Source organism: Chrysochloris asiatica, unplaced genomic scaffold (assembly GCF_000296735.1).
Source record: "Chrysochloris asiatica unplaced genomic scaffold, ChrAsi1.0 scaffold00027, whole genome shotgun sequence".
Taxonomy (NCBI): domain Eukaryota; kingdom Metazoa; phylum Chordata; class Mammalia; order Afrosoricida; family Chrysochloridae; genus Chrysochloris; species Chrysochloris asiatica.
The window spans coordinates 21,189,645-21,210,315 of record NW_006408545.1 but is presented as its reverse complement, the minus strand read 5'-3'; the positions used below and the strand labels follow the sequence as shown (position 1 = coordinate 21,210,315).

General features: G+C 43.1%; 1 protein-coding gene and 1 pseudogene across 1 annotated transcript in view; both read left to right on the top strand.

Moving 5' to 3' along the window:
* Positions 1-5,509: 5,509 nt before the first annotated feature.
* On the top strand, positions 5,510-6,006 carry LOC102811323 (annotated as a pseudogene).
* A 10,848-nt stretch (positions 6,007-16,854) lies between these two features.
* The window catches only part of SOBP (sine oculis binding protein homolog (Drosophila)), a 212,486-nt gene continuing 208,669 nt past the window's right edge, over positions 16,855-20,671 (top strand). Inside the window, exon 1 of the mRNA XM_006839994.1 lies at positions 16,855-16,950. Within this exon, the coding sequence (XP_006840057.1) occupies positions 16,855-16,950 (96 nt within the window). The remainder of the gene's footprint in view (positions 16,951-20,671) is intronic.

Genomic DNA, 20,671 nt, shown 5'->3' with positions numbered 1-20,671 from the left:
CCACAATTTTTAGGCAATGAAATAGAAAACAGAAGTCAAGACGTTTGGTTAATGAAACGTATATGGCATGTATACCCTGGGATCTGTATACATGTAATCCACACCCACTGTACTTTACAATCACCCATTATGGCATTAATGACTTTGAGGCACTGCAAAGTCTTTGTTATCCAAATATTTTATTAAGAACTCCAGTGGCAAGATCACATTTAGTTAGAAATTTTAAGTTAACAAAACATTCCATTCCCTAAGCATTCTAATTAATTGACGTTTAGCATATGGGTTACCAAAATTGCCTTTTCAAAGTTTGCATTTAGAGATTACAAATGCATCTATTAGGATGGATTTTCAGGTCAGTCAGGTTTTGATTTGTAATATTTAATGTTTGTACAATTCAACCTTTGCCTGGTCTTTCAAAATTATTTTGACAGACCTACTTTTACTTTCTTAGGAGCTCTGGTAGTGTAGTGGTTACAAATTGGGCTGCTAACCTCAGGGTCAGCAGTCTGAAACTACCAGCTGTTTCATGGGAGAAAGATGAGGCTTTCTGCTCCTGTAAAGATTTACAGCCTTGGAAACCCTGTACAGGGTTGCTATGAGTCGGAACCAACTCCATAGCACATAACCACCACCACCACCACATTTATTTTCTTAATGAAATGACTTGTACAAAGGGGCTACAGTGGGTAGTCTAGGAGAGTATTTGTAACTTTCCTTTGGCTGTGAAATTCCACCTCTCCTTTTGAGTGTGGTTCTGGTGGGCTATAGGACCTCGCCTTCCATTGTGCAGTGGGTTTGAATCTTACCCTTGTCACATATACCCTGGCATTGGAAACAGGGGACCCTGACATAAGCTCTGGCCATGGACACGCCCAGCTAGGCCTGTGTACTCCTGAGAAGGAACAACATCTGGGCAGCTTGTGGGGGCAGTACGGTGTCAGTGGTGGTTTCTGGCAGGTGGGGAGTAGCAGAAGTACAGATGGCATTTTGAATAGTCTTCCATAGGCTGGACTCCTGAACCTCTAGGTTTCTGCTCGTTTCCCAAACCTGGTCTTCCATCCTCCTGTTGTTGCTAGGTGACATTGGGTTGGTTCTGACTCACAGGAATCCTGTGCACAACAGAACAAAACACAACCTGGTCCTGCACCATCCTCACAATGGCTATGTCTGAGCCCATTGTAGCCACCATGTCAAGGCATGGCGTTGACGGGCTTCCTGTTTCACACTGATCCTCTGTTTTACCAAGTATGATGTCTTTCTTCAGGGATTTGTTTTTCCTGATAACATATCCAAAGCACATGAGACAAAGTCTAGCCATCTTCAGTTTTAAGGAGTATTCTGACTGTATTTCTTCCAAGACAGATTTGTTAATTCTTCTAGCAGTCTTAATATATTCGCTGTTCTTTACCAGCACCAGAATTCAAAGGCATCAGTTTTCCCTCAGTCTTCTTTATTCATTGTCCAGTTTTCACATGTATATGAGGTGACTGAAAATACCCTGGCTTGGGTCTGGTGCACCTTAGTCCTCAAAGCAACATCTTTGTTTTTTTTAATACTTTGTAGAGGTCTTTTTGTAGCAGATTTGTTCAGGCATCCTCCTTGTACCTGTGAAAGGAGTCCTGGTAATGTAATTGTTAAGTGCTTGATAGATCACTAAAAGGTCTATGATGTGAACCTTGCAGATGCTTCTCAGGAGAAAAGCCTGGGGAATCTGCTCCTGTCTGTAAAGATTTCAGCCTAGGAAATCCTGGGCAGCGGTTTACTCTGTCATTTATAGTTGCTCTGGTGTCAGAATTGACTCAACAGCACATAACAATAACAATTATCTATGAGAAAAAAAAATGTTCCTTCCAATATTTTTTTTTTTTCTTTTGACAGTTAAAGATTATTTTTGTTGCTTGCAAGAACCCTGACTAATACCATCAGTATTATAGGAGACAGCGTTCTAGACTTTGGAATCAGACTATGTGGGCTACTTACTAGCTGTGTTGTGGAATCTTCTATTTCATCATCTATAAAATGGAACCAAACTAACATCTGTGTCAGAGGGTTTTTGTGAGTTAGAGAAAATAATCTCTGTAAAGTATTTAGCATGGTCCCTGGTACACAAAGAAGTGTTTAGTAAAGAGTAGCTTTTGCTTTTACTAAAATTCTATGTAATTGTCCATGTGTTTACACCACAAGACTGCTGTTTATCACATGAAAAGAGAACCCCAGTATCAGCTCTATGCTCAATTATGGGAACTCTTACAGGTCCCCATTCAACGCTCTCCATTACGAGCTGATGACATGTTCTTGAGTTCTGTACTTTCTCTGCACTCCATTTATTCCCATTTTGGGTTTTGTTTTCCAGTCTAGGACACCAGCCCTTTCCCACACTGTATCTACTGAGAATGTCTTGGGGAGCACCTTCCAGTCACTGATCATGGATCATCAATTCAGTTTGATCATCCCTATCAGTTCTTCCCCACCTCCAAAAGGAAATCAGACCCTCTAAAGACCATCTATCTGACTTCAGGTAGAAAAAGCAGAACTGAATTTAAGCATGATACCTCTTCAGCATCTGGTATACAGATTTGGTAGTTTTGATAAAATTGCTAAAAAACAAATGCACAACCTATATCCCAAGACTTACTATAAAATCCTTAATTTATCTTCTTAGAGCTTGGTAGATTTTTTTTTTTTCTTCCACTGAAATGTATAATGTCTTCTCATAGTAGTTAAACTGTGGAATCTTTTCTATTCAACTTCCTCCCTCAGGGATGTAATAAAAGAGACAACTTATGGTCCAATAGCACATTGGAGACACATTTTCTGCAATAGAAAAAAATTTTTTTTTATAACACAATGTTCCTCAAAGGAGTCAGGTCAAACATAGATATCAATCCTGTGTAATCATTTTCTGAATACTATATTTGGTTTGAGAATATTAGAATGTAACGTTACTTTTAAAAGGTTGAACATTTGATTATGGCTGTTTTAATTTTCATAACTGCCATTGTGTAAATTAGGATAAAGAAGGAATTAAAATTCCTTACCTTTTCTATGTGCTCTACTTTTCAAACAGGTGATAGAAGAAGTGGGTACAAAGGACCAGCCGTGCAGTGGAGATGAATATATACTCTCCCATTCTGGGAGTCAGTCAATGTGGGGACTTCTATCCCGAACTGGTCACTTACTAGTGTAACCCAGGGCTCAGCTTCTCTGTCCCCTGGTGTGAAGCGGGGGCAATTTTAAGGATGGTCATGAAACATAAGCAATGTAATGTGTGCAAAATTCTTGGCTGGTGGGGGTGGGGATTCAATATATAATAGTTGATGTGGTAAATCAACATAGGATTGTTGAAGATCTAATAATTTTAGTAATATTTGCTTATTTATCTTAAGGAAATATAGCATTATTGCAAGTCTATAGTTGTATCTATGTAAATCAAATAAAGAGAAGAATTCTGATTTCATCAGTGGATAGCCTCAAGAAACACAATGACAACCTACTAAGGCAAAGACTCATTACATTGCATTTGACCAGAATTTTGGCTGGTTTTAGGAGCCATTGAGTAGGTTCCAACTCATACCAATCCTCTGTGCAACAGAACATTGCCCAGGCCTGCAGAGTCCTTACAGTTGTTGTGATTGACCCTCTTGTTGCAGCCACTGTGTCAATCCTTCTCATTGAGGGTCTTCCTCTTCTTTCACTGACCCTCTATTTTACCAAGTGTGGTATCCTACTCAAGGGACTGTTTTCTCCTGATAACGTGCACACAGTATTCATGATACAAAATCTAGCCATTTTCACTTTCAAGGAGCTTTCTGTCTATACTTCTTCCAACATAGTGTGTTTGCTCTTCTGGCAGTCTATGGTATTTTCAATATCCTTTGCCAACACTGTAATTCAAGTGCATCAATTATTTTTTGGTTTTACTTATTCATTGTCCAGCTTTCACATGCATATGAGGTGATTGAAAATACTATATCTTGGGGCAGGTGCATCTTAGTCCTCAGAGTGACCGCTTTGTTCTTTAACACTTTGTTGTTGTTGTTGTTAGGTGCCATCAAGTCGGTACTGACCCATAGTGACCTTATGCACAGCAGAACAAAACCCACGCTTGAGTCCATCGATACAGCCACTTGGCCAATCCATCTCGCAGGGTGTCTTCCTCTTTTTCTCCACCTTACCAAACATGATATCCTTCTCCAGTGACTGATTCCTCCTGACAATATGTCCTACGTATGAAAGACAAAGTTTGGCCTTCTTGGCCTCCAAGGAGCACTCTGGCTGAACTTCTTCTAAAACGGAAAGAGGTGTTTTACAGCAGATTTGCCCAATGTGATGTTGTTGCTGTTGGTAAGTGCTATTGAGTCAGTTCCAACTTATAGTGACCCTGCATAGGGTTTCTGAGGAGTGTCTGATGTGTTTCAACCATTGACCTTCTGGTTAGCAGACCAGTACTTATCCTACAGCGCCACACAAGGTGGTTTGCTGTTTTTGACTGCTGCTTCCATGGACATTGAATTTTGATTCATTAATGAAAATACTCTGTGTTTAGGTGGGTTTTATTATAATATTAAGAACATGATCACAAACAAACTATTTTCTTTTGGGTAATACACAAATCCAAACAACCCCTTGCCATCAAGTCGATTCCGAGGCATGGCAACCCTGTAGCACAGGGAACAGCTGCCCCATAGGATTTCCAAGGCTGTAAATCTTTACAGAAGCAGACTGCCACATCTCCTTATGTGGAGCAGCTGATAAGTTCAAACCACCAACCTTTAGATTAGCAGCGGAGTGCTTAACCACTGTGCCACCAGATCACCTTTTGGGTGAGGCTAACTATGTTGTTGTTAAGTACCATCAAATTGGTTCAGACCCACAGCAACCCTGTATAGGGTTCTCAAGGAGTGACTGGTGAGCTTGAACCACCAACCTTGTGGTTCAGTGACTTTTCAGTCCAGCGTATTAACCCAAAGCTCCACACCAGAACTCCACCACTAACTATATAATATATATATTCTACCACTTGTCTTGTCAGTTTGTTATCTGAGGTGACTTGTGTGTTGTTGTGATGCTGGAAACTATGACACTGGTATTTCAAATGCCACCAGGGTCACCCATGGTGGACAGGTTTCAGTGAAGTTTCCAGACCGAGTAGAAAGAAGAATATGGGGGGGAAAAAAAGCCAGTAAAAACCTTATGAATAGCAATGAAACATTGTCTGAAATAATGTCAGAAGATGAGTCCACTTCTTCCCCAGTTGGAAGGCACTCAAGATACAAACTGAGAAGAACTACCCTCTTCAAAGTATGTTGATGACATGGATGGAGTAAAGCTTTCAAGATCTTAATTTATTCATGTGACATAACTCAAAATAAGAAGAAACAGTTGCAAACATCCATTAATAATTGAAATGTGGAATGAAGTATGAATCAAAGAAAAATGGAAACTGTCAAAAATGAAATGCTTCTCTTTCCTTTCCAATCCCAGACCCAGTAGTATAGCAGTCACTGTGATGTTGATGCCCAATAAGAATAGGATTGCCATTTACAAACTCCTTTTTAGGGAGGGGGTGATGGTGGCCAAGAAGGATGTCCACATGCCAAAGCACCCCGAACTGGCAGACAAGAATGTGTCCAACCTGCACATCATGAAGGCCATGCAGTGTTTCAAATCATGAGGCTATGTCAAGGAACAGTTTTCCTGGAGGCATTTTTACTGGTACCTTACCAATGAGGGTATCCAGTATCTCCGTGATTACCTCCACCTGTCCCCTGAGATTGTGCCTGCCACCCTGTGCCACAGACGTCCTGAGACTGGGAGACCACGACCTAAACATCTGGAGGTGAACAACCTGCAAGACTAACTCCAGGGGAAGCTGACAGAGACACATACAGGTGGAGTTCTATGCCTCCTGGTGTTGACAAGAAAGCTGAAGCCGGGGCTGGGTCAGCAACTGAACTTCAGTTTAGAGGCGGATTTGGTCATGGATGTGGTCAGCCACCTCAATAAAGTTGGAGGGAATTGTTTTGTGTTGAATAAACTTATAGCCAGATTAAAAAACAAAAAACAAAACAAAAAAAATGAAATGCTTGAAGATCAATGTCTTAGGCAATAGTGAGCTGAAATGAACTGGTATTAGCCATTTGAAATCAGACAATCAGATGGTTTACTATGCTAGGAATGACAAATTGAAGAGGAACAGAATCTCATTTATTATCAAAAGAATATTTCAAGTTCTATTCTCTGGTAGTGTAGTGGTTACGAATCAGGCTGCGAATCGCAAGGTCAGCAGTTCGAAACTACCAGCTGCTCTGCAGGAGAAAGAGGAGGCTTTCTGCTCCCATATAGATTTACAGCCTTGGAAACCCTGATCAGGGTCGCTATGGGTCGGAACTGACTCGACGGCACTTAACAACAACAAATTCTGAAACACAATGCTGTCAGTGATAGAATAATGTTCCTATGTCTACAAGGAAGACCAGTTAATATGAGTACTATTCAAATTTACACACCAACCACTAATGCCAGAGATGAAGAAACTGATTTTTTTTTTAAAAAAACTTCTGCAGTTTGATCAAACATGCAATCAGGATGTGTTGACAATTACTGGGGATTGGAATGCAATAGCTGGAAATAAAGAAGGATTGATAGTTGGAAAATATAGCCTTGGTAATATAAATTACTTTAGGGATCACATGATAGAATTTTTAAGTTGTTGTTGTTAAGTACCGTTGAATCAGTTCTTTTGTAGGGTTTCCAATGAGCAGCTGTTAAGTTTGAACCACTGACTTTGGTTCAAATTGACCTTATAGTTCAATGCTTTATCCCACAGTGCCACACCAGGCCAACAACTTATTCATTGTGGGTATCTTTTTCAACAACATAAATGGCAACTGTACATGTGGACATCACCAGATGGAATGCACAGGAACCGAATCGACTACATCTGTGGGAAGAGATGAGAGAAAAGCTCAATATCATCAGTCAGATGGAAGATGTGAAACTGTTCACTACAGATTAGTCAGGAAGCAAAAGTAATTGCTTACCTTGCTTATTGGGTAATATGTCTCTGCTTAAAATACTTACTGATGAAATTCAAAGGCCACAACCTTCAGTATGGATTGCACCTCAATGCAAAGAAAAAAAAAAGTTCTCACAGCTGGACCCTTAAGTAACATCATGATAAATGGGGGAAAGATTGAAATGATCAGACTTCATTTTGCTTGGATCCACAATCAACACTCATGGAAGCAACAGTCAAGAAATCAAATGATGCATTATTGCATTAGACAAATCTGCTGTACAAGACCTCTTGAAAGTGTTCAAGAGCAAAGATATCAGGACTAAGGTGTTCAAGAAGGAAGACTGAGAACTAAGTGTGCAGCCACAATACTTTCAGTAGCCTCATATGCATGTGAAAGTTGGACAATGGATAAAGAAGACCGTAGATGAATTGATGCATTTAAATTATGGTACTGGAGGACAGTATTAAAAGTACCACAGATTGCCAGAAAAATAAACAAATCTGTTTTGAAAGATAATATAGTCAAATTGCTCCTTAGAAGCTAGGAAAGCAAAATTTCACCTCTCATATTTTGGGCATGTTGTTAGTAGGAACCAGTCCCTGGAGAAGGGCATCATCTTGATAAAGTGGAAGATAAGTGAAAAAAAGGAAGACCACCCTCATGAGATAGATTTGTACAGTGGCAGCAGCAATGGGCTCAAAAACACCAACAATTTGAGACTGGCATGGAACAGGGCAGTGTTTCATTCTGTTGTGCATAGGGTTGTGATGACTCAGAGCCAATTTGATGGCACCTAACAACAATGCCTTTGCTTGGTTGTTGTTTTTGCTAAGTGCCATTAGTATTTATTTCAACATGCTTAGTATATATACAGCTGTTATATTCAGACATACACATTGAGAGTCAAGCTTAAACTTTTTTTAATAATAGATGCAAGATGCTTGGAATAAATAAATATTAAACTTTGATCACTGCTTCAATGGATAAGAATTAAAAATTATAACTTGACATGACCTTTTCTTTCAATGTGTAGATACTGGTATGCTTGCCTCAAAGAGTACACTTGGAATGTTCCTGAAAATATGTATGAAGATCTGTTTTTAATAGATTAAAATGATCACATTTTAATTAATTTCTATTAAAAGGGATCCTGGTGTGGCACTGTAGGATAATGCACTGGACTGCAAGGTCTGTTTGAACCACAAAGCTGGTGGTTCAAACTCGACAGCTGCTCCTTGGAAATCCTATACAGGGTCACTATGAGTCAGAACCAACTCAATAGCACCTAACAACAATAACATTGTGCATTAGACACCTGGGTGACACAGGTGGTTTGTGATCAGCTGCTAACATACAAGCTGACAGTTTGAACCTACCCAGTAGCTCTGTGAAAGAAAAGTTCCGGTGCTCTGCTTCTATAAAGATTGCAACCAGCTAACAACAACAAAGTGGGCTTTAATGTGAAAATAAAGAACATTTTATTACTTCTTGTGTTTCAGACTTCCTTATTTGGCACATTGCAGTATTAGCCTGTACTTACAAACCTAAGGCTATAGTAAAGCAGCAATTCTCAAAAGAGCAAATAGTGCATATTTTATACAGACATTTATACAGCTTTAATATACTTTAATATATGTGGTTGAAACAATAACACTCTACAACACATAATACTATTCCAATTTCACAAATGAAGCAATAAAGACTGAAGTAAAATGACTCGCTCAACACCTCACTACTAAACGATGAAGTCCCTCATCCTTCTGCAAAGGCCCTTGAGTATGTTTGAAGCTACTAGCTGGGGAGCTTTTTTATATTCCTGTGAATGAAAAAGGAAAGATGGTGGTCTTTGCCTGATATGGTAAAGAGGGTCAGGATGTTTTGGGAGCAGCAAGAGGGAGAGGCTAGACAGAGGGGTGCTAAATGGAACTAACCTAGCAGAGCTAATGATAACTTATTAACTCAAACATACAAATAGTGGAATCAGAAAGAAACTTAGGTCCTGCCATCAAAGGAGGTTTCTTTCCTATTGCGCATCTGTCCAAAGAGCTCTTAAAATAAAATTCCTATCCCTTACCGTGGCCTACAAGTTCATGTATGAGCGGGTCTCTGCATTCCTCTTTCACTTCTTCCCCTTCTACTCTGTTCCTCATCCTCTACACTCCAGAGACATTTCAATTTCTCAAACCCACTGAGTGCATCCAATCTTCAGAGCCCATAAAATCTGAACTGGAAAACTTTTTTCCAGGGTTCTGAGATCTCTGCAGGGAAAGTTCTTCTCATCCTGTCCAGGTCAAATTTCACCTCACAGAGGTCTTTCGTGACCATTTTGCTAAAGCACTCCTACACCCACTGCTGTACCCACCCTAGTCCAATTTCTATCACATTGTCTTTTTATGTCACCTATTTGGTTGCTACAAGATGAAACCAACTCAATAACACTTAACAACAACAGCATCTGGATCTGAGGTTATCTTCTTTACTACTTATTTGCTTGTTTATTGATCCTTCTCAGACAGTAAACTGCAAAAGATTTGGGACCTTGTCTGTCATGTCCCCAGTATCCAGAACAGTGACTGCATCATAGCAGACCTTCAATATAGTGTTGTTAAATACTGTCGAGTCGGTTCTGATCCATAGCGACCCTTTATAGGGTTTCTGAGGCATGGCTGGTGAACTTGAACCTTGCGGTTCAAACTGACTTTGCAGTCTAGAGCATTAACTCACAGCACCATACATCTGTTTAGTAAATGAACGACTAAACCATGAACATTAATTGAGATTCGGATGACAGCTATGTTCCCACTCTCCAGAAGAAATTCATAGAAAGTTTTATATGTAATTTTAGATTTCAGACCCTCAAGGCTGGTTTGTAACCCCCTAGGTTGTAGTTGATAGTTGATCCAAGAAGAATGAAGTCCTTGACAACTTTAATCTTTTCTCTATTGATAAGAATGTTGTTTATTGGTCCAGTGGTGAGTATTTTTGTTTTCTTGACATTGAGATGCAATCCGTATCAAAGGCTGTGCTCTTTGATCTTCATAAGTAAATGTTTCAAGTCCTCTTCGCTTTCAGCAAGCAAGGTTGTATCATCGGCATATCGCAGGTTGTTAATGAGTCTTCCTCCAATCCTGGCGCCACATTTTTCTTCATAGAACCCAGCTTCTCATATTATTTGCTCAGCCTACAGGTTGAATAAGTATGGTGAAAGAACACAACCTTGTTGCACACCTTTCCCAATTTTAAAACATTCAGTGTTCCCCCATACGGAAGCAGCAGTCAAGAGACCAGATGATGTATTGCATTGGGCAAATCTGCTGCACGGGAACTTTTTTTAAAGTATTGAAGAGCAGAGATGTCAGCTTGAGGACTAAGGTGCGCCTGACCCAAGCCATGGTATTTTCAATAATGTCATATGGATGCGAAAGCTGGACAGTGAATAAGGAAGATCATTGAAGAATTGATGCCTTTGAGTTGTGGTGTAGGAGGAGAATACTGAAAGTGCCATGGACTGCCAAAAGAACCAATAGATCTGTTTTGGAAGAAGTGCAGCCAGAGTGCTCCTTGGAGGCCAAGATGGCTAAGCTTCGTCTCTCATACTTTGGACATATTGTCCGGAGGGAACAGTCTCTGGAGAAGGATATCATGCTGGGTAAGGTGGAGGGTCAGAGAAAAAGAGGAAGACCCCTAACGAGATGGATCAGCCAGGTGGCATCATTGATGGACTCAAGTGTAGCAGCAGTAGTGAGGTTGGCCCAGGATCGGACATTGTTTCGTTCTGCTGTGCATGGGGTCGCTATGAGTTGGTTCCGACTCGATGGTACCTGACAACAACAAAGTTGTAGTTAAGGAGCTCTGGTAGCATAGTGGTTATGAATCAGGCTGCGAACCGCAAGGTCAGCAGTTAGAAACTACCAGTGGCTCTGCAGGAGAAAGATGAGGCTTTCTGCTCCCGCAAAGAGTTACAGCCTTGGAAACCCTGTTCAGGGTCGCTATGAGTCGGAACCGACTCCATGGTACATAACAATAACAAGGTTATAGTTATGTCACTGGATAATGTTCTTTTTGAAATTGATTCTAGAATTTTATTCTTTGCAATGAAACATGGGTATGAATCTTGAAAGTATGTTTTAGACTTAAAACAAAAAAAACCCACAGATCAATCACTATTCATTAGTTTTGAACTAAAACAGATTCCTGATATTTATATTAATTGATCTTAATTATATTTCATTAACTCAAAGATGGCTTTTTTAGTTATATAAACATCAAATGCCCACCAGTGCCTAGTTTTCCTCACCTTCAGGGAAATATGGGAGGATGAACTTCCCAGCTTCCCTTGCAGTTGGGCAGGACCATGTGACTAAGTCTAACCAGTGGATTGTAGGCTAATTGCTGAGGTGAGGCTCTCCAGGGCTCTGTTTTCTACTATGGTAGGGATTACAGAGAACATGCTGCTATGGAGGTACAACACCAAGCCATCACATGGACAGTTGTTCTAGAGAGTCATAGAGATCATCAACAGACTTTGAGCAAGAAGTTTAAACCTTTGTTATTTCAAGTCACTGAAATTATGTTACGTTATTACAGCATAGCCTGATTTAGCCTAATATACCACTGGTTGAAAAATGTGCTATATTTTATATACCAACAAGGGGGAAGGAAAGAGATGCCATTTATAATTATACAATTTCATTGTAAGATGCATCACAATTTCAAGAGATGTTAAAATGTGAGCCTTAGACGTAAACAATTATTCAAGGAATTCATAAAATCAGCTTAGAGTAGTGTTTAAGTTCCAAATCTAGAGTTGAATAGAAATTCATGAATTCAAATTCCATTACTTACTAGCTTATGATTCAGTAGCTAGCTTGTGAATATCCCTTAGTTTCCTTATCTATAAAGTGGGAACAACGGTAGAAGCTGCCTCAGAGCGTTTTGTGAATATTAAATGAAAGGATTCTTACCTGTGCAGCATGGTAATTATTCCATTTTAGTCTCCATATCTGCTTAGATCACAGAGTTTTTCAAGATGAACATTAATTTCAAAAGATATATAGGAAAACCCCTGTGTAAACTTTCTATATCATACTGATCAACTGCTCCTTGGAAACCAAGGATCACTATGGTCAGAACCAACTTGAGGGCATTTAACAAAGGCAACAATCAAGCAGCAAATAGTTATGCATACATCCCCTTGCATTAGGAATGGGCCTATGTTAGAGATTGTTGGGGATAACAAAGAAGTAGACCTCGAGGTTGAGGTCCAAAGCAGAGCAGCCTGGGGTCTTCCCACCCTCTCTGATTCATGTGTATGGGGGTGTTTGTGTATGTTTTGAGGAATATATGAAAGGGCAGTCCTGTATGTATAAAAGGGGCATTTGAGGATTAATTATATGTATGTCTGTAGGCTTGAATGTGTGTGTGTGTAATTATTTTTACTTTCTGCCAGATGATTCTCACTGCATGGGGCATTACTGGTTCCATGGTAGAATTCTCCCCTTCCATTTAGGAGACCCAGGTTTGATTCCTGGCTAGTGTGCCTCATGTACGGCCACTACCTGTCTCTCATTGGGAGTTTGTATATTGCTAATGATGCTGAAGAAGTTTCAGTGCAGCTCCCAGACTACAATAGACTAGGAAGAAAGTTCTGACAATCTGTTTACAAATGTTAGTCAGTGAAAACCCTATGGATCATTATAGTTCAATCTGCAACAGATCATGGGACAGCATTTTGTTCCATTGTGCATGCAGTTAACATGAGTTGTCATTGGCTCAACAGCAACTACTCATAATAACATTTTTACTTCAAGTCTCCTTCTCAACTACACAAGCAAAGTAAGTGTGTGTGTGTGTGAGAGATGAAAAAGAGAAAGAGTGAGAGAAAGAGAGAGCTGGGAGTTGGAGAGTAGAAGGATGACTCTTTTGAGACAGTGTATAAAACTGTTCCTATGGACGCCTGGTGTGGCGCTGTGGGTTAATGCGCCAGACTGCAAAGCCATTTGAACTGCAAGGTCGGCAGTTCAAGCTCACCAGTCACTCTTTAGAAACCCTATTCAGGGTTGCTATGGGTCAGAACCGACTTCACGGCACTTAACAACAACAACATCCACATAAGGTTATACTCATACAGATCTTATGAAGTTGTCTAGAGAATATTACTTGACTTACGGTATATCAAAATGCATTTACAGCAACTCTTCTTATAATTGTCTTCATGTATGTTGTTGTTAAGTGCCATCGAGTCGTTTCCGACTTATAGTAAACCAATGTTGGATTTTTAAGGAGTGGCTGGTGGGCTGACACCACCAACCTTGCCATTCAAATTGACTTTGCAGTCCAGTGCATTAACCCGCAGCCTCACATCAAGACTCCATAAACACATTTGAGAAAACCTGGAGTCATTCACAACGTGTAACAATCATTAGTTCTGAAGTGCATTCTAGACCCAAGTTTTCCTCATGCATACTTTTTGAGCTTTCCTTCTGCCAAAGACCTTCTTAGTGGATTCTAATACAATGTTCTCACTTTAGATTTCTGGAGGACATATGCCTGTGAGGAACAGGTGGCTGGTTAATATCATTATTTTTATTAAATCCCTGAACCATCTCAGAGAAAATACATTTCTTTAAAGGAACTACAGCTGCATAACTCTGGGCTACAGCTCACCTTTTCTGTTTATTTTATTCTCAATTTGTGAAACTGTATCTTAGGACTTGGGGTATATAACTTGTTATTTGATAGTGGCTGAACAACAGCAAACCAATTGTAATGTTTCTGACACCAAAGGAAACAAAGAGCACTTAAATATGTTTCCACAGACAAAAAGTTTCTTTTTGTGTGCAGTTTACAACGTATGTTTCCACAACTTTATAATATTTGAAAATCCACCCCCCAAAAAACGTTTCTTCACTACTTTCTTCATTAAAGACCAAGAGGACAAAACAGAGAAAACGAATTCCAACCCACATATTTATTATTTATCAGATATTCTGGATGAAATTCAGATTAAAAAACAAAACAAAACATGCTCTTTCTGCCGCCCAGCAACAAACAGCATTGGGGCAATAATCCTCACCGCGAAGTCCACCCACCCTCACAGGGTGGAAAGCGTTGTGTTGTTACTCCACTTGGGATCGGGGAGTGTTAGTGAAAACAGATTTGGGCTCCTCTCCGCAGTCTTGTCATTGACAGATAGTGATACTGTCGGTTGTGAGATCCAGCCAAAAGGCCTAGGAGCTTACAACCTCTGAAAATGATCTCTTAATACAGGACGTCTAAACAGTGTGGCGCTGTGGGTTAATGTGCCAGACTGGAAAGCCATTTGAACTTCAAAGTCGGCGGTTCAAGCTCACCAGCGGCTCCTTGAAAACCCTATACAGGGTCGCTATGGGTCGGAATTGACTCGACGGCACTTCACAACAACAACTGGAAAGCAGTGGGTTTGGTGCTTTGGTTAAACTGCAGAGAGGTCCCTAAAACCTCCTCAGCCCTTCCTCCCTTTACTCTTAGGTCCCCGGACTAACCTTCCCAGGAACTTTAACTTCCTTGGCACAGGTGTACTGCGCCCACGCCTTGAAGACGCGGAGGCAGGCTCGGGTCCTGCTCCTTGTGCTATCCGAGGAATCACGCCGAGCCGTGTACAATTTCTCCTTGCGTCCCTGGACAGGAAAGAGCAGAGGCGGAAGGTGGTGCTTGGCTGTCCTGGATAAACTCCCAAGTATTTGTAATTTGGCGCTTACGAAACAAAATAATGCTTAAAAAAAAAAGGCAATGTAGAGGTGCTTAACCATTTTGGGCACTTTCCCAAATAGCTCTAATTTGATATTTAAGAAACAAAACAATGCTAAGATGCAAATTAATAGCAAAACAAAACCTAGAATGAGCCCGTTTGACAGGCCAAACTGAGATTTTAATGGAAAACGTACTGACATCCCTACACCGAATTCATTCTATCTTTTAAGCACTTAAAAGTGTAATTTTAAGTCCCACCACTGTCATAATGAACACTCCACAAGAATGAGAAGTAGAACAATGGGCACCCCATTTCGCATTGTGTCAGTTAATTACGAACTGTGGCGGCGCGGGAAAACGAATCAGGGAACGTCACGGCATTCTCGCAGTGTCAGGGAGTTCGGGGCTGCCAAACTGTTCACACCAAGGACTCAACCTGGAGAGAGGGACAGGCGCAATGCGAGCTTGGTCCTAGACCTGGAAAGAAAGGGTCAAAGAGGGGGCGCGTTAGCTCATGGGTATCGAGCACTGCTCTGGGAGAGAGGTTGCGTGCTGGGAAGGTTCCAGGGAAGCGCAATTGGGCTGAGTGCAGAGTGGTGTTTGGGCGTGGCGATGGCGTCCAGCTCTTCCCTACGCGGGACCCTGCGCTACTCAGCCCAATCTTTTTATAGGAAAACCCAGGGCGCCAAGGGAAGCGTGCACATGGGGTCACGGGGTAAAATTGTTACTTTGTCGCGGAACGTGTATATGTGTGTGTTTGAAAGAGAGAGCGAGAGTCGAGCAAGCAGGACGGTAATAAAAAATAAATAACAGAGCGCAAGAACAGGGGGCAGAAGGCCGAAGTGCCTAACTTCTAAATGGCAAACAAGTCAAAACGCTTCTTTGGAAGCGCAGTCTTAGTCTGCGCCGGGCTGGGGCCGGCTGAGCTGGGCGCGGGACCTCTCCAAGGGTTCAGCCTTCACGCGCGCCCCGGCGGCCCCCGGAGGGGTACACTCTATCCTCCCTCCTGTGCTGCAATCCGGAGGCGGCGAGCTTTTCCCAGGGGGAAAGCAGCCCTCTGTCGTTGCGACCTCAGGTCCCCGCGCCCTGCCACCATCCAACCGCCTATCCTCACCCCTATTCATTTTCCTCAACAGCTTCTAGGGCGAACTCATAAAACAACTCCAAACCCACTCGAACCCACACAGTGGAGCTCAAGAAAAGGGCTGGGTGGGGTCAGAGCCGACACGAAGGCTCGGGATGGGAGGCTGGGGAGAAGATAGGGATGAGGTGCCGACCCTGGGCGTCGCGAAGGGGAGGAGGCCGCGAGGAGCGCCGCGTCCCGCGGTGTCCGCCGAGGAGGAACAGGCGGCCGCGAGCAGCCCCCGGAGCCGCGCAGCATCCGCGTACACGGTGACGGTGGAAGCCACGCCCGCTCGGGAGCCGGGGGGCTGTCCTAGCCCCCCCACTTCTCTCCCACTCCGGCCCTCTTCCTCCAGGGCCCCCTCCCTTCCCTCCTCCCGCTCCGGCCCCTGGCCCGCCCCCGGCTCGGCTCGCGGGAGGTGCTGGGCGCCGAGGCTGGCGCGCTCTCCCGGGCGCACACACACATCCACGCACGCACGCCCAGAACAGCTCTCTCTGCGCTCGTCCCTCGTCCCCCTCGCTCATGCAGACGGACAGAGAGACGGAAGATGGCTGACGACTCCACGGGGCACCGAGGATGCAGCCCGGCGGCGGCGGCGGCAGCGGTGGGAGCGGCAGAAGCAGCGGCAGCGGCTGGGGCAGCGGCGGCAGCGGCGGCGTTGGCGGCGGGGGCGGCGGCGGCAGCAGGAGCAGGAGCGGCGGCGGCGGCGGCATCCCCGAGACTCCTAGAGCTACCTTTCCCTCTGACAGCCTCTGACGTTTTTCGCCGCTAGAAGAGACCCCGCTTCTCCGGCGCCTGCCTTCCCTCCCCCCTCCCAGCTCCAGCCCCGCCAGCCCCGCAACCTCCGCCAGCATTGCCACCATCAGCACCACCTCCACCACCACCTCCACCACCTCCACCACCACCACCACCACCGCCACCACCACCGCCGGCGGCAGCAGCAGCCATTTCATCTCCACAGAAACCAGACACAAAAACATGGCAGAAATGGAGAAAGAAGGGAGACCTCCGGAAAATAAGAGGAGCAGGAAACCAGCTCACCCTGTGAAAAGGGAGATCAATGAGGAAATGAAGGTATATTTGGACCTAGGGGGCTGGGGAGACGGAGCGCCTTCGTCCTCCCGTTCCCCTTTGGCGGTTGTTTGGGTTTAGGGGGTCCCAGGGAGCGCTTGTCAATTTCTTTAGGATGCCTTGAACGCCTCAGCTCCTCCTCCTCCAGGTTCAAAACGGAGGCCAACTCGCGGGCTGCATCCCGGAGATTTGCCTCCCTCAGATTTGTTGCGCGGGGGGAGGGGGGCGGGAAACCACATACTATTTAACCTCGTAAAACCCAGGTTGGCACTGACGCGTTTCAAAGGAAGGGGACCAGGGGCCCAAGTGGCGAGGTGGGCAGGGTGAAGAGTCGTTACTAGTGGGCAGTGTATGATTTTTTTTTTTTTTTTTCCTCTTTCTTCTCGAGCCATGTTTCCGATGGTTCAAAGTTCCGAGCCGCTCGGACGCGGCACCCTGGGAGCGCTCAATTCCAGTTCTCTCCAGGTCATCTCCCAGCTCCTCGGTCCCGCTTCCTCTAAGCAGCCCGCCTAATGGTGTAAAGGGGCTGTCAGTGTCAGGGCGAGTGGCGGCCTGAGCTGCTCTGATCTGGGTACGGTCCAGACAGCCGGCTCGCCTCGACTGCCGCCTCCGGCTCCTTTCCCGCGGCTGCCTCCGCCTACTGCTTGCCGTTGCATGCCTCACTTCCCAGTTAATCAAACCCGGGCAAGCTGGGATGGAAGATAGAGGTCTGGGGGACAGCTGTCGCCGGGCGTCTGCCCATTGTTTGCAAAGGCCAGCCCGGCGTCCTCTCGGTGAGGCCCGACTCCCGGCCAGGCCAGCGGTGCTACAGAGGTGTCGAGCGCACCAACCGGGCGCTCCAGCTGTTCGCGTTGGAGCGATTGCACAAGAACACCGTTTAGCTTCGACCCTCACGCCCTACTACTTATTTTCCACGAAGTGCAGCTTTTGCTTGGTCGAAGGTTTCATTGTGTTTGTTTCACGAGTCTCGTTTATTATATATATGTATACACACATATGTATGCATGTAATTAATTTTCTTCTATGAGTTGCAAACAAGTACCAGGTTTGGGGGAACTTAAGTTTGCATTTTGCACCCTTTTTGGGGTTCCCTATCTTCTGCATAGAATCCTTAATACTGTCAGCGGACGATCAGTTTGTTTAAGTTTGTATTTAAAAGTATAACTGGATGAAAATAGCATGCAAACATTTTGACGTTTTCTTGCTTAGGACAAACGTAGTCTAAGAGAGTAAAGGGCTATTTGATAGACATCCTTAGGTGTACCTAGGCGCATATGCTTAGCTTCCCTTCCTCCCTAAAAGATCAGCAGCAGTCTGAATTTTGGAGTTAGTGTTTCTATTTCTGGGTGCTTGGAAGCTTGAGCTGCAGGCAGCATCACTCAAAGGGAGGGTTAAGAAATAATTGCCCAGGAAATCAACGTTATCCATTGTGATGGCAACTACCATAGATTCCAATGAGAAGCTTTTTTTTTTTTTTTAGTTTTTCTTTCTTTTTAATAAAAGAGTAGTAGTTGTCCTTTGATGTGGTGGAATTCAAACCCTCTACAGTAACCATTCTTCCTGGCTTCACTCTTCCCTCCTGCCCTGCATTTCCAGGTTACTTTTGCATTTCATTTTAAATTGGGAGAAGAGGGTTAAAGGAGAGAAAAGGCCATTAGGAAATCACAGTGTGCACTGGCCCTTTAAAAGGCTGCCTAATGTGATCTATATGGATGGCAGCTTTTAAGTTTCATAGGTTCTAGAATTACAAATTAGCTAATTTTAATCAAAACATGTGAAATGTTATCCCGGCTGGATATAAAGGCTGACTGTGCTCCTTGCTTGGGGCTCGTGGTGTTGACTTTGGCTGCGGGCACGCTCCATGGTCTGGGAGATAGTTGTCCTTCTACAGTATAACAGATGTTTGTCTGAACTGGTGAGGAAGAAACAAAAACAACATTGTGTGAAGGGGGAAAATTACACCATTTTTAGCTAGTGCTTCAGGACTAAGTATGGAATTAACCTCGCTGCGCGGAATTTCTGTTTTTAAAATATTCTTTTCCCCTCAAATTGCCACCTACCATTTGAAGTTGTAGTCTTCATTGTTTCAGTCCAGAAAGCATTAAATAAGAAGCTTTACCCAACAGATAATTCATTTGCCTAAAGATCAGAATTTTTGCTCTGGTTTGAAACAATGTAAGAGAGCCTTGGCTGAAATTTTCAGCCATGTCATGCACACCATGCCATTGAGTCATGAAATCGCATTTCTAGTGAAATGGTTTTATTAGGCATTCCTCTAATATAACTGGCACCAAAAGTTCTCATTTAAAAAGTGATTTCTCAGTCAAAAGGCGGAAGGGTCATTTAGAGCTCATTAATATTTTTCCAGCTTTTACTGTCAATAGCAACATCAACAAATCCCCTCCCCAAACCTCATGTTGTTATTTATTACCCCTTCATCTCCTCAAACTTAAAGGATAGAATAACCTAACAAGTTGGTTGCCTTGTATAAAAATGTGTGCAAGAAAATGTCACCAAGAACACAATGTGGCCTTGTGCAGCTTCATATCGGTGCCGCTGGAGCTGCCTGGCTGTGTTTGCCTTCATCTGAACGGCTTTCATCTGGACCAGTGTAAACTAAGCCTTGGTAAGTAATCACTGCCCGGCAGAAAGAAAGGAATGTATACAGCTAGCAGGGACTAAGCTGTAAAAAACGGAAACCTGAGCCCCCAGTGCAGATCACATATCAAGGCTTGAAGGTAGGGGAAATGAAAGGGGGAAAGAGGAGAGCGAATGGAAAAGTCAGCCTGGGAAGTGGAGGATCAGGAGGAGGCCCCCCTTAGGGAGATTTGGCTCAGGGATTAGGGAATTTTATCGTGGTGTACAGTGACCTACTCAGGTTTCAACACTGGTTGGATCAAGTTGCTTTTCTGCGAGCTGAAAGAAAAAGGACTGGTGTGTATGTGATTTTTTTTCCCCTTCGGGTAATAGAAAGGACATTGGTACAAGTGTCTATTTTAGGTACAGCAAATGCAGGGCACTGAGAATGAGTAACTAAATTGCTTTATCATAGAGACTTCCTTCAAGATTTCCTAATTTGAGATAGTCAGGTATTCATTTAAAAAATGGCTGGAGAAGACAAACTGGCTGAAGTTTAGCTGACACCAGTAATGGCATTGGGGATTGTGTTCATGTGGTTGGGAGCTAATGTTGGTTGCTGTTTCATTAGATCAGATATTGAGTTACAAATTCGTTATCACTGGTTTAATGTACATTGCTGTTGTAACAAATTTAAATTTGATACAATATGATTTTCTGTGTGAAAAGTACACGACTTGGCATAGCTTTCTTACAGTAAACTTCATCAGTCAAAATATCTTCAAGTAGAAATGCTTATCTTACCATGACCTTTATAATGTTTCTTTTATCTTTCCTTTTCTTCTTCCTTCCTCTATCCTAATTTTCTTGATTAAAAAGCTGATTGCTTTACAACACTTAAAATTAGTAAGCCTTATTTAGTTAATGACTAATAGAACCAAAAACCCAACCCAACCCATTGCTATACAGTCGGTTTTGACTCACAGTGACCCTATAGGACAGAATAGAACTGCCCCATAGGGTTTCCAAAGCTGTCAGTCTTTATAAAATCAGACAGCCAATTCTTTCTTCCGTGAAGTGGCTAGTGGGTTTAAATTAGCAACCTTTTGGTTAGCAACTGAGTGATAACCACTATACCTTTACCAAG